Source organism: Xenopus laevis, chromosome 7S (genome assembly GCF_017654675.1).
Source record: "Xenopus laevis strain J_2021 chromosome 7S, Xenopus_laevis_v10.1, whole genome shotgun sequence".
Taxonomy (NCBI): Eukaryota; Metazoa; Chordata; class Amphibia; order Anura; family Pipidae; genus Xenopus; species Xenopus laevis.
Window position 1 is genome coordinate 89,412,902 of NC_054384.1, and position 14,735 is coordinate 89,427,636.

The 14,735-nt window shown below is 38.8% G+C and overlaps 1 protein-coding gene across 3 annotated transcripts in view; it reads left to right on the forward strand.

Moving 5' to 3' along the window:
- The window catches only part of megf6.S (multiple EGF-like-domains 6 S homeolog), a 320,522-nt gene that overhangs the window by 293,077 nt on the left and 12,710 nt on the right, over positions 1 to 14,735 (forward strand). For all 3 annotated transcript variants that reach the window (XM_018228002.2, XM_041571504.1, XM_018228003.2), the window contains 10 exons: positions 3,093 to 3,221; positions 3,956 to 4,084; positions 5,861 to 5,992; positions 6,112 to 6,240; positions 6,734 to 6,862; positions 7,646 to 7,774; positions 9,090 to 9,218; positions 10,303 to 10,431; positions 13,519 to 13,647; positions 13,874 to 14,002. In XM_018228002.2, the coding sequence (XP_018083491.1) occupies positions 3,093 to 3,221; positions 3,956 to 4,084; positions 5,861 to 5,992; positions 6,112 to 6,240; positions 6,734 to 6,862; positions 7,646 to 7,774; positions 9,090 to 9,218; positions 10,303 to 10,431; positions 13,519 to 13,647; positions 13,874 to 14,002 (1,293 nt within the window). The remainder of the gene's footprint in view (positions 1 to 3,092; positions 3,222 to 3,955; positions 4,085 to 5,860; positions 5,993 to 6,111; positions 6,241 to 6,733; positions 6,863 to 7,645; positions 7,775 to 9,089; positions 9,219 to 10,302; positions 10,432 to 13,518; positions 13,648 to 13,873; positions 14,003 to 14,735) is intronic.

Below are 14,735 nucleotides of genomic sequence, written 5' to 3' on the forward strand. Positions count from 1 at the left end.
CAGTATCATATGTGACCATCGCTTAAGACTTTTCTAGAACTGACGTCTGTCCTCTGCAGAAAATTCTGTCCATAAGATCTATTAATAAATCTGTACATGCCCTCATAAACACTGCTGTCTCTTCAGGAACTGTGCCTAATATACTGTATCTCTGCCGCTTCATTAGAACTGTATTTTCACCCATTATTTTTTCTTATTCCCATTACCCATTGCCCTTTACCACCTTCGCCTATTTTATTGTGTCATTGTGTTATTTTATTGTGTTTTCACTAGTGCCACCTTCATTTCTCCTACACAATATTTTTTTGATCCTGCTTCCTTAATCTCTGACTATACAGCACGGCATATGAAGAATTTAAATTGCTTAATGGTATTATTATCTAGTTTGGATTTTTTCCTTGGTGCATGTTCTGTTTATTGAATCTCTTTCCTGCTTATAATACAATTCATAAAAGCCAATTAGACATCCCAGGTTTTGGAAAGATGCAGTCAATGTTTGTATCCAGTTTCCAAAATTCTGGCAAGCAGCTTGTACCTCTATCATTTGCCAGATGGCAGTCATACTAAGTTGATTTTGAGAGTTCAGGACAAAGACTGAAATGAGCCTTCTGTGATTACTAATCATTTTAACTTCTGCTTTTGAACTGATGGCGCTGAGCTTTAAAAGAATAGGAGCTATACAATATGATAATCATTTAAAGGAACATTTTGGCTTTTTGACTCTCAGTAAATTTCCTTCAGCTCTGTCTTAGTATTTCAAAGCCTTTTTTTAGAGAGAAGCAGATTCCTGAGGGTTATAAGTATGACTTTCCAGAAGGCATATTATTGTTATTAATCTACTAATTTATGAAATCTCCAAGCATTTTTCTTTGGGCTCTGGGAAACCACAACAAGAGCATAAACAAAAGCATATGAACTGGAACATACATAACTGAAAGCCCTGCTTGTATGAGGTTAGACCCTAAAGTTGGCGACATACTGTAATAATCTGCTCATTTGGGAAGGGAGCAGCACAAGTGGATCTTTGCCTGATTTGGCCTCCCATGTGCTGGGCCAAATAGAGCCAATAATCTAACTGTGCTGAGGGCCTATGGGGACCTATCAGAAGAAGTCCATAACAATCAGCTTATTTTCAAACCTGCAGAATAGATATCTTCCTGATTTTTGCCCAGATATAATCGGGCAGCCTATAAAGAGGCCGCTGTACATGGGCCCTTAAGCTGGAGGAGCTGAGCTGGTAGCTTTATCATCCTGTGTTTGAACAGCTTTAAGAAATATCCAGTAGACTTGACACTGGAACAGCATTTTATGGGGAGTGTCTGGTTTAATGACAAGGTGGGTTTTTGAAAACATGAAATATATTTAAACTATACCTGCAAGACCAAGGTGCACACATAAGTATCAAATACAGTACTGATGTCGTTTTTGCAATCTTATTGCTGAATAGGAATAATCAGAATGCTTGGAATGTGTTGGCTCAACAGCCGAATGTTACAGTTTTAACAGACACAGTGTACTTCTGTACTCCTTCATTAATCTGGCGGTGGCTGAGCACATTGCTTTCACACACAGTCTATAAACTCGTCATGACATGGTGTTTATATCTTTTTATCATGCCATCAGAGTCTTATCACTTCCCTAGGCTTTTCCAAGTTTTAGTTTGTCTCTCAACTGTGTGATTTGGCTCTTATGTTTCTCTTGGATTTCTTCTTTTGACATCTAGCACCAACGGTGCCAGAAACGTCTGCCTTGTATTGGAAGCAGAGGCAGTTATTGGGCCTGAAAGGCTTAAAGGAGAACTAAAGCTGAACTAAAGCTTAACTAAAGAAGTAGACTATAAATGTTGCACATTATGTTTTTGGCATCTGTACCAGCCCAAGGCATCCACAGCCCTATAGCAGTAAAGATCTGTGTCTCGAAAGATGCCCCAGTAGCTCCCCATCTTCTTTTCTGCTGATTCACTGCACATGCTCTGTGCTGCTGTCACTCACTGATCTTAGGGACCCACTCACAATATACAGTACATATAGAATATAAATGTTACAATACAGATAATACTACAAGGCAGCACAGAAACCAGTGCAACTAGCATCAGAATTTAATAATCAGCCCTGTAGCATCAGCTTATATTACAGACAAACCTAATTTTCTGGTTGATAATTTGTGACGACCCCTAAGCTCAGCTTCTCAACAGCTGCTCAGAGCCCAGTGAGTATGTGAGTGTCACAGACACTTTCCAAGATGATGACCCCCCTGTGACAAGTTTGAAGTCCTGGATCATTGCTGCTATTGAGAAGCTGAAACTTCAGGCTGGTGCAATAAGTTCAGTATATAAAATATGGCATTTTTAGACATATTCATTTTTAGGGTTTAGTTCTCCTTTAAGATTTACAGCTTGGTCTATAATTAGTTCGTTTTTTAGAATAACTGAGTTATTTATTAGACAAAACATTGGGATCTTGGGAAGCTTGTCACAATACCACACTTATTGGAACTGGGGGTTCAGTTATCATCTTATATTATGTCATTTGTCCCTTGGTACAGACAAAAACCCGTCTCCATTATTTTCATCAATAACTATGCATGCTACTTGCACTTACTGTATACAAGAATTGCAGCACTCCAGTTCCGCGTTAAAACTGCCTTTATTTCACATTCAACAAAGCTATGCTATATGTGAAATAAAGGAGGTTTTAACACGGAACTCGCAATTCTAGTATACCTGATGTGGAGGTGAACATACTTTTTTGCATGCACCCTGTGAAGATAAGACTTTAAATGTACAAGTGTGCTGGAAAATTGCTGTAACTTGCTGTTTCAGATTAAACATGAACACTCTACAGGTAGCAAAATCTGCAGTTTTCTTGCTCATTGTGTGAAATAAACAAATTATTTATGAGAAACAAATTTAAAACATGTTTTTTAAGCCCATATTTTGAAAACTGACATTCATTTAAAATGAAAAATGTAAATAAGAAAAAGAAGACACGGCTGAATATAAGAAACGCGTCATCTGCAGGAAGGATGATACTTTACTAGAATATTTTGGAGAGGATGTGAAAATAATTTGTGTTTTTCCTTTCATGCACTAGCATGTCCGGCTGGAACATTTGGAGTGAAGTGTGCAGAGAGGTGCAACTGCCGCCATGGAGTTTCTTGTAACCATATTACAGGCATGTGTGATTGCTCAGCTGGATGGAGAGGGAAACACTGTGATAAGCGTAAGTTGTGATCTGTCTCTGCTTCAAGAGTGGTTGGCAACAACCAATATATTCAATGTTGTGGTGCTGGGAGTCCCCTTTAGCTCTGGCTATGTTTACAGGACAAATACTGAATGATACATAGGGACCCTTTTGCAGCTGCATGAAGCAAAATGCATAAAAAGGTGCAATCTTCTTTATTTTTTGCACTTTGAGCCCTACAATTCTCTGAACTTCTGCAGGTCTCTGTGTTCTGAGTGGTCTGTATTCAGAAGCACTGTTTATAAGGGGCAGTAGAGGCCTGCCTTGAGCCCACTGTTCTCTGCAACTAGCGCCAGACTTCTGGATGGCACACAAGTTATGGCTCTCGTGGATATAGCACTGGCGAATGCAGACGGCGCTATATTATTTGGAGTAGATACAGGTCTCTTCAGCAGCCACAGAAAATCTGTAAGTTGCAGAAAATGGGTGCAGTAATGACTCATATCTTTTATTGTCTGATTAGGACAGGCAATGAAATTATGAGTCCTGGTTATTTTTTTTTATCTGCGTAACAAAAATGATGGCCTAAAAGTGCTGCCACACCCTTCTGTGGCATTTGATGATGGGCCCCATACATTAACAAAAATATATAAAGATGGCTGATATTAAAGGGGCTATTTTCCCCTATAGGTATTTATTTTATGGTGGCAGGTGTAGCTCTGAAACAAAGTTATTGTGACCAAAAGAGTAATAAGCACTGTCTCCTTTCTTAGCTTGTCTCCCTGGGTCCTATGGAGAAAAATGTGTGGAACTTTGTACTTGTCCCCATGGAACAGCTTGTAATCACATCACAGGAGAATGTGGGTGCCCACCAGGATTTACAGGCAATGGATGTGACCAAAGTAAGTTGTTCTATCTTTTATGGAATACTCAGAGAAAAGTACACATTACTGGGGAAATATCTCTGCCCAGTCAATTCAAACTTTACAAATTAGTCTACAAATTGATTTACAGTGAGGGAACAAAAAGGAATAAAATCCTTCTTGGCCATAAAATGTAAATTATATTACTCACTAGATCAATTACTTATGTATAGCAATGTATATGAGTAATTTCTTCATAAAAAAATACCTTTTTGAGCCTCATAAAAAAAATATTCATGACTTCCTTTATTGGTGGTCAGCTCCATAATCTGACAAAACTTTAAAAAAAAAACTCTTTGTTTCCTCCAGTTTCATAGACATAAGTAATAAACATCTAAATATAATCAATTTAATGTTATGTATTGTTTATTAAATAACCTCTCAGAAACTATCTCTCTTCAAGTCAGAATCAGATATTGATTCATAGTAGGTCACATACATTGGTGTTCGTTTTGCCTAAACAATGTATTAGAGCTAACTGTCGGAATAAGTGACAACGCTGCATATAGAGAGACATATTTCCAAGGCAAGGTTACTAAAGAGTAATTTTATTATTATTTCAGCAGTGTTGCGTAATTTTTAATTGATTGTATGTATAACGTTTCTTATTTACCAGAGATAAAGCAAATATTTTTTTTATTTTCACAATTAGGGATGAGCGAAATATTTCATCTAGTTTCGCCGAGAAAAAACACCCCTAGACTACAATGGATAGTAAAAAAAAGTTGTGTGGTTTTAAAAATTGGCGTGCAGTTTGACGCCCATTTGCTTTAATGCGTATCAGACTTTTTTTGTCAGTTTGCAATTTTCGGTGAAGTGAAATGGATCAGATTAGCCCATCACTATTCACAATATTTCCCTTTAAAGTAAATACATGAGTAAATGAAGGATTTAACGTTATGTATATAAAAATCATAGGCTTGCTCATCAGTTTGGTTCTGTGTTATTCTATTAACATCCCGTCATTCTTAGGATCACTTAAAAAACACTTTTTGTTCACTACTTCTAAACTGGAGAAGAATATGTCAAAACCCACAAGGAAGGCTAATTGTCTTAAACAGGACTTATGTATAAAAAAATCGGATTATTTGCAAGGTCATCAAAACAAGTGCATCATTGTCCGATATGGATTTTGGATGGAAGGCCACACAACTCAGGAGGAACCAAGGGAATAGCGTGGTCAGACAGGCCGGGGCGGTACAGGCTGAGTTCAAGCAAGGTCAGACAGGCAAGGATCAGGATTGGAGAGTTCAGAATAGGCAGGCAAAGTCAAAACTAGGATACACAAAAGATTCACGTAGAAATAGCACCCAGGAACTAAGCAAGTTAGACCTAACAATGGGCCACTACTTCAATTCCAAAATCCCTTTAAATACCATTTGACATTGACATGACATGGGGTTTGTGTTCACTATTCTAACTTCTAAAAAGCAGTTACAGTAAACTGAATGAACTGATGAAGTTGTCGGGGGTTACAGGGCTAGGAAAAACATTCCTTGTGTTTGTGCATTACCATGAAAATGTAGTTTTTAGTTATTTTAGTAGCTACCAGCACATGGTTAATCAGTATGTTTACAAACAGGCACCATTTATTAGAGTGACATGGCAAAGTGAGCCACATCATTTATTAGAGTGACAAGGCAAAGTGAGCCACTGACATTCTCTTGTGAACTGACGTCACAGCCTTGAGCTAAGTATTATAATATCTATTACTAAATTAATTATTTGTCAACCTTATTGTTTGTATCTCTGTAGCTTGCATTCCAGGCACCTATGGGCTAAATTGTGAGAAAGCCTGTCAGTGTCCAGGTGAACATCAGAACTGCCATCCAGTGACAGGGGAATGTGTGTGTGCACCAGGATACCATGGAGCAAATTGTCAACTAAGTAAGTATCCATGACATAGGCCACATCATAGATCTGACCATCCATTGAAAACTCCTTAAACAAGCATTTCTCATTGAAAGTCATTTAATATATTCTGGATCATGTTTTGTCTTTCACAGAATGTTCAAATGGACTTTATGGTCCAAACTGCGAGAAACGTTGTATGTGCAAAAATGGCGGACACTGTGAGGCTACAACAGGAATGTGTCACTGTCCAGCTGGTTATGTGGGGTCTGACTGCAGCACTGGTAAACATCTTAAAAATGTTTTAATGTTAAAATCAAAATATCATATAAATGCAAATAAAAGACTGTGCAGGCAGGGGCGCTTCGCCAATGAGGCGAACTGAGAATTTCTCCCCAGGCGGCAGTGCCCCACTAGGTACCAGGGGCAGCAAAAATGCCACTCTTGGTACTTTAAGAGCCAAATTTTTGGTTTTCAAAGCGGAAATTTGGCTCTTCTAACGCAGAGAGCACAAATATGCTCTCTGCGTTAGCGTCCTGGCCCTCTCTGCCGCCCTCGTCGACTCCCCCGGACCTCATCTGGTGCAAAAAGGTGAGCACAACTGCAAGTTGCCTCAGGTGGTAGAGGGGCCAGGATCGCCCCTGTGTACAGGGTGTTATAATGCGAGACCTTAGGTTTATAATTATAGACTAATGCTAATAAGGCTTATAACGAGAGCGTTTAAGCAAATGAAAATTAACAAATTTAATAAGGTTATTTAAATGTTTCCTTTTATAGTATGTCCCTCTGGAAGGTATGGGAAAGGATGTGCCCATATCTGTCGTTGTGGTCCAAGGAGTAGCTGTAATCATGTGACTGGAGAATGCATTTGCCCCCCTGGAAGGACTGGCCAGAACTGTGGACATTGTAAGAATCAACTCTCTTATTATATTAATTCCAATGTTCAGCAAACTATATTGGCATAGGTTTTCCTTTGCAGGGAGCTTTGTTTGTGTTGATCATTCTGATTGGAAGCAACATTCCTGAAGAGAAATCCTCACGAAAAGAAATGCATTAAAGCGTATCAGTGACCATATTGTTGTGAAAAATTGCTTGCTGGGATTTAGTGGGCAATAATGTTGAAAATAATCACCTCTCGGGAAGGGGTTTATTCCTGAAGAAAATGACACTAGCCCTGTTTGGACGTCACTTTGTGGATGTTGCTGAGCACATAGAACAGGAGGCCTTAGCAAGGAAAAGAGTTGGGAATCCGGGGAAGGAGCTTGCCTTGGGGAGAAGGTACCTTGTGAACAAAGATAAGTTAGCCTGGCTCCTGGTGAGTGACTATCAGCATAGGTACAGTATTTAAGTGAGCAGGCCTCGTGTAGGCCTTTCCATTATTTTAGTGAGAGCTGTGGGACAGGTCAGGAAGTAATAGATGTGTGTGATTGTGATGTGTATGTGAAAGTACTTTTCAGGAACCATAGAACAAATTTATTTTTGTTGTGTGATTTTGTTGTGGTGTATCACACAACAGGCTTAGTTTACAAATGGTTAACTCTTTTATTGCTAACAACAGTTCCCCATGGCATTCTTACAGATAGAAATAATAAGAGGTTTGTACTATGTAATTGTACTTATTGCAGCCACATTGTTTGGCATGGCAGATTGTATACATGCATTTATGTCCTTTTTTTTTTTTCATTTCAGTGTGCAGTAGAAATTATTTTGGAAAAGACTGCAAGCACCGCTGTACTTGTAAGAATGGTGGAATGTGTAATCCAGTTGATGGTTCTTGTACCTGCGGTCTGGGTTGGCAAGGACCAACTTGCGAAGAAGGTATGTGCCATATTGCTCTTAAATTAGTTTTTAAATACAGGTCAGGAATGTCACATAAAGCCTTAGTAATAAGCGCCATCTCCTGAGAAGGTTTCTCTTTAATTTCCCTGCCCAATAGAGCCTTGACCTGAAGTTTTGTTCATATGTATGATTTACTCCAGCTCAGCTCTTGCAAAAAGCCACCCACTCTCATTTGGTCTTGTACATATTAGATAACAGTCTAAAATGGGATTTTTATATAATGAAAAATATTAAAGGGAACATATACCCTCTGATACAACAATCTAAAATTACTAATTTTTTACATAATTTTACTTGTTTGTCTTCTAATAATATAAAAATGAAAGGAGAAAAATAAAAGTTCTCAGAAGAGCATTCTGAGCAATTTAACAATTAGTTGCATCAGAAGGTATGTGTCCCCTTTAATGACAAGTTACAATTATTTAAATATATTCGTAAATGTAATAGCATCTGAAAGCAGTTTCTGCCTTTATCTCCCAATCCAGAGACACCGATTTCAAATAATTGTACAAATAACCTGAAATCTCTAAAAATGGAATGTAGCTTAGAATTATATTTTCTTTCATTATTCAGAGGGGAAAAATAAAATAAAATTTTTAGGTGGACATTTTTTGACTGGCTAATTTTAGGGATGGGCGAATTTGTCCCATTTCGTTTCGCCAAAAACGGCATACAAGTCTATGGGTGTAATTTTTTCGGCGAAACAAGGCGAAAAAATTCACCCATCCCTACTGGCTATAATATGATGTCAGAAACAGCTAAAGCTGGCCATAGAAGTGTACATTTTAGTCTTGTATACAATGAACTATCGTACGTCGCAACCTTCCGACCTGCAACTAACCATTCAGATTAAATAAAGTAGTAAAAGAACAAATCAGACGATGTTCTGGCTGTGACAGCAATCCAATGAAAGTTATGTCCGACACCTATTGATATAGTCAGATACACGCAGAGATATTATCGGTAGCCAACCGAAATCTTCTAACCTAGTCCAATCGAGTAAACGACCAATCGCCATGTATGAAAAATGTTGTATGAACCATCGATTCGTACGACTTTATCTTTGCATCTATGGCCAACTTAATTCCTTTACTACATTTCAGCTGATATACTATGTTTAATTATCAGTCAGTTCTCTAAAGTGCTTCTCTGAACTGCACCCAATAGGTTAATTGTATATATCGATGGTAGAAAGGGTAGAACAGAATAAGAAGTGTGAATATTGGCTCTTGAACATAGGTTCAAAAGCATGTGCGTATATCTATTTAATCATTTATATATTTTCTCAACTCAGGGTGCCCTGCTGGCAAATATGGGGCTGGCTGCCAAATGGAGTGTTCTTGTCAGAGCAATGGCACTTGCGACATGGTAACAGGAGCTTGTCACTGCTTAAAGGGATATTATGGAACGAAATGTGAACATGGTGAGCTACACACACACTAATCTGCAATTTTGGCTACTGGCATAAGTAGATTAGTCACAATAAATCTCCTCTACCAGACTTCATTTTTTCAATGTCGCCTGAAGTTTCCTCGCAAGGCAACTTCGAGCGGCTTCGGAAAAATGAGGCACCAGCAATGTTGCTGGTGAGAAAATAATTGCAGGAGATTAGTTGCCCACAACAGCGTAGATTTTTGACAGGTGACTAATCTCCATGTCTGTCAATACCCTTAGAAGGGTTTTCACAGCAGAATTTAAGGCAGCAATTATATTAATTAATTAATTAATTTAACCCCGAGGTAGATTTGTTAATGGGCGTGCACAAGAAGAATATGACCGAGTTCAGTTCCCCTTTTAGATGCCAAAGGATGTTGAAGTTATTTTTTATTGTGATAGCAGAGAAATTGTTTTACTCCAGACATGTGGATTTGCTGCGCTTTCTGCAGGACATGGATAGGTGACCTGTGGCTTTTCCATAGCAGCCCCATAGTTAAAGAACAAAAAGTTGAACCTCCCTACAGCAAAATATATATAAAAGCCCCCATCTGGTGCCATATTGTTTCCACTGATTGCAGGAGTAAAAGGCATAATGATCCCCAGTACTTGTGCATACACAGTACAGGTATGGGACCTGTTATCCAGAATGCTCGGGACCTGGGGTTTTCCGGATAATGGATCTTTCCGTAATTTGGGTCTTCTTGCCTTAAATCTACTAGAAAACCATGTAAACATTAAATAAATCCAATAGGCTGGTTTTGCTTCCAATAATGATTAATTATATCTTAGTTGGGATCAAGTACAAGCTACTGTTTTATTATTACAGAGAAAAAGGAAATCATTTTTAAAATTTTGGATTATTTGGAGAAAATGGAGTCTATGGGAGACAGCCATTCCGTAATTCGGAGCTTTCTGGATATCGGGTTTTCAGATAAGGGATCCTATACCTGTACAGCCAACTCATCAACATCAACTATGAAAACCTGACTTTTCATTGTAACTTTTACAGTTCACTGCTCGTGGGCTTGACTGGTTTGAACTGTATGTAGAAACTTCTCTTGTTTTCACAGCCTGTCCACCTGGTTTCCATGGAGACAACTGTGGGGAATTATGCACTTGTGAAAATGGAGCAACGTGCGACCCTGTCACTGGGATGTGTCTGTGTCCTGCAGGTTTCTATGGAGACAAATGCGAGAAAGGTCAGCTATCAAATAAAAAGTGTTACAAGTACATTAACACTCTTGCTTTCAGGCTCAGTGGCTAATTGCTTCCAAAGTCACTGAGATGCCCATGAATAAAAAAAGTAACTACAGAAAATCAAACGTATTTTCAGAAAAATAAATAATTTGGTGGGAACATACAGTAATTATTTTAATTTGATTAGTTGAAAGAAGCAAAGTAAATTTTCTGTCTCTGTGAGAAAAGACATAGCATTGCTCTGGGTAGGTAAACCTTGAAATGAGCAGCTGTCAATCCAAGTTTGGAACAAGCTGGAAGTGGAGTTCAGACAGGCAAAAAGAGTTCAAACGAGGTATCAGAAAGGTTAAGTAAGTCTCATAGCCGATTCAGGCAAAGATCAGGGCTGGCGGCAATCAGAATAGAATAGCAAGGTCAGGAACCTAAAGATCGGTCAACTTGGAACCCAGAAACTTATAGAATCAGACCTATATTTGGGTCTTCAGAATCTATTTAGATTTGTTTTTTTGCAACGTGATGATGTCATGCAGCGGTGTGCTGATGTGCAACATGATGACGTCATGACATTGTGGACATGGGCACCTCCATCCTGAAAACGAAGAGGAGCACTGCTAAAAGCAGCATGTGAAAGAAAAGCATGGTGATATGAACAGAGAAATACAATCCTTTGTGGGCTTCCAGTAAGGATGAATTAATTGACTGTAATGGGTACTTTTGGCATCTCACAGCTGTCATGTAGTGATGGGTGAATTTGTGTTGAATTTCCGTGTTTTGCTGCCTGTGAATAAATTAGCGAAATTGCAGCAATTTGACGCCCGTGAATTGTTGTCGGCGTTGACGTTTCCAAACGGGACAAATTCGCCCATCACTAGTCATATGAAGTGTGAGAGTGTTACATAACTAGAGTCTTATCAGCCATTAGCGACACAGAAGCCAAATGGGACAGTTAGCATCATAAAGTTGCTGGCGGCGGTTTGGCTGTCAATTGTTATTTAAAGTTAAGATTCATTTATAACAGAAATAAAACATGAATAGTTACCCTTCCTATATTTAAAAAACACTGAGGGGCATTGTGCGCTCTAATAACCTGCAGAGAGTCCTAGTATCAATGGGATAATGCAAATATAACAATCCATTCCTCACTCCAAAAGTTCAAAAAGTATTAAAAAATAAGTCTTTATTATAGCATAAATTGAAATATGTAAACCCAATAGTCTTTTGTCTTTTGCATTTCATGCATAGATCGCACTTCATTTATCTCTCAATTTGCCTAAAAGAAGGGATACCTGTTTATTCCTGACTCCAAAAGGGCAAACATGACAGTCTCTGTGTAAACGGTGTACTAATATGAATTACTTCCTGCTGGTGTTTTCAGCCTTCATAGCCAGGGTCGAATTAATGAGATGTAAGGCCCCTAGGCTACACTATCCACAAGCCCACCTTATAGGCTACTCCAACTACCAAAAGATTAGAAATATACCACAATTAATCAGGGTCACCTGGTGCACCTGGAGACACAAGGGGCCCATGATGTAACTTGTTTTAATTATATTTTTCTTACTGGGGCTGAGTCTGGTTGTGCACAGTCGGTGCCAAACCCAACACATTTTAGAGAGCTCAGACACACTCAGCGCACACAACTTGCCTTGTCTAGCTGCCTAATCTTCTCCCAGCAGGTACCAAACAACTGTGCACCCATCATGACTGGACCCAGGTCCAGCAGCTCAGATAAAAAAACATTTTTTTAAAGAAAACAAAAAATAATAATTGAAAAAACTATAAGGGCCCCTAGGCCTAGGGTAGTCCATTCATTAATCCATCCCTACTCAGAGCAGAACCCAATATCAAGTAAGTTATTTAGTTACAATGGAGCAGTGAAGTTCGCTGATCACTGTTAGTTAAAAGTGGATTCCATTTCAGTAAATAATAGGCTTAAAGCACCCATACCTTTTTCTACACCTGAGAAAACAAGACAAGCAGACAATGTGCCCCATGTGACATAGACCCATGTTTAATTTTCGTAACCTGGAAAAACAGTCAAAATTATCCACCATGCTGTGAAGTTTACTACATTTAATACATGTCACAGGGCAACCCTTTTGAAATAAAAAAATAACAAAAGCCGTATAAAGGTGATCCCTTTATTGGCTAACTAATATAATCATAGCAAGCTTTCAGAACATTTTAGTTCCTTTTTCAAGCTGATTGCAATGAAGCTGTGGTGTTCTCTGGTATATATACAACATTCAGCTCATAGGTCAAATGACCAACAAAAAGGAATATCAATCTATGTGTAAGGTGTCAAAGTCATTTACAAGGGGATCTGCAAGAGACAAGCAGATAAGGTACAAGATAATGTGGGTCAAAGAGGCTGAGTATAAATTAGGTCTGAATTATTGGAGTGTAGAAATAAAGGAATTCCGTATAATCTCTTAGTCCATATCCAAGACATGTTGGTTTTTCTGACCTGGTGCAGTCCTTTCTTTGTCCATAAAATTAGCCATAAATCCAAGGCCCAGGTTTAGTCCCTTCTCCAGAGAATTGAAAGTTTCCTTTAATTTGTATTCCCACACTTTTCTATCATTATCTGTTTTAAAATTGCCCTTAAGAACCAAAATTGTGTAGTAGTGATGAGGGCCATTGAAATGATTTCCTATTGGAGTGTCCAGTTTTTTATTGGTTACAGTAAATCGGTGGTGTACATAAACCATTGTCCTTGTCAAGGGGTTGAATGCTGAATGTGTAGGTGACTGAGCTTGGCAGTACTCAGGGCCGGATTCACATAGCGGGCGCCCCTTGGCCCGCTGCCGTTCGTCACCTCTATCCTCTCCCCTTCCTTTGTGCACATGCACAAATTTTCATCATCGTGTTAGAGATACTGGGGATTGCGCACAGGAGATTAAAAAAACTATTGTATCTCATGAGCAGTCCCAGAGCTTCTGAACTAATGTGGATGTGGTTGGGTAAGATCCTAAGATCCCGCCGCCCTAGGCCCGGGCCTTGGTGGCAGTACAATCAGGGATCAGTAGTCAGAAGGGCATGCTGCAGTGAACTATTCTGCATTCAAATCTCATATACTTTTCTTTAAGGCTGTGAGAAGGGGACATATGGAGACAAATGTAACAGACTTTGTGAATGTGAAGAAAATGCCCCTTGTGACTCTGAGACCGGAGAGTGTATTTGTCCTCCAGGAAGAACTGGTGCCAGCTGTGATTTAGGTGAGAGAGAAAAAATACATGATTTCAGCTTTTCTGCAGCAAATAGGACACAATAAATCTTGCTTGTGGACAGCTCATTTACTTTTACTAAACTACTTCCTTTAGAAGCCTTTGCCTTTGTTTGACTTAGCAAACCCACTGAACTTTTAAAATATTGGCCTTGTATTGGACTTGTTGATATTTAGCATTAAGGAGTAAATCACTCAGTTGTCTTCTTTGTTTACAGAATGCAGGATCGATCGCTTTGGCCCCAACTGCACCTTCAGCTGTGAATGCTCGTGGAATTCCCAATGCAATTCGATGAATGGGGGCTGCATGTGTCTTAATGGGTTTATAGGACCAACTTGTCGAGAAGGTAAGTTATAGAACTGCAATTGCTAAAAAGGTTCCTTGTATCAATAATTTAGATAATGCCACTGCCACAAGAAGAAGGCATGGCAGCTAAAACTACAGCAAAGGTGACACATAGTAAATGAAATCATGCTTTTTTCCCTTTTCAGCCTTGGATCTAGGAAGATACCCATTAAACTTCCTGCTTCTGGGTTAACTGTGGGCCAGATGGTTAACCTATAAGTTGCAGCTAGTTTCCATGAGGAGCTAGTTATGTTTTACGTTGTGTTTGGCCGCAGAGGTGAGGCTCATGGTGATAGGATGCCATAGCCCAGTACAGGTATGGGACCTGTTATATGGAATGCTCCAGACCTGGGGTTTTCAGATAACGGATCTTTCCATAATTTGGATTTTAATGTCTTCAGTCTACTAGACAATCATGTAAACATTAAATAAATCCAATAGGCTGGTTTTGCTTCCAATAAGGATTAATTATATCTTAGTGTGGATCAAGTACAATGTACTATTTTATTATTGCAGAGAGAAACGAAATAATTTTCAAAAATGTGCATTATTTGGATAAACTGGAGTCTATTGGAGATGGCCTTTCTGTATTTCGGAGCTTTCTGGATAATGGATCCAATACGTAATAAATATGTCATCTCTTTTGGACATGACCCTCTTTACCTGAGTTATCATCTGTACACCCATTTATTGCACGTTGCAGTTGAATATGTTGGCACTGTATAAATATTTGT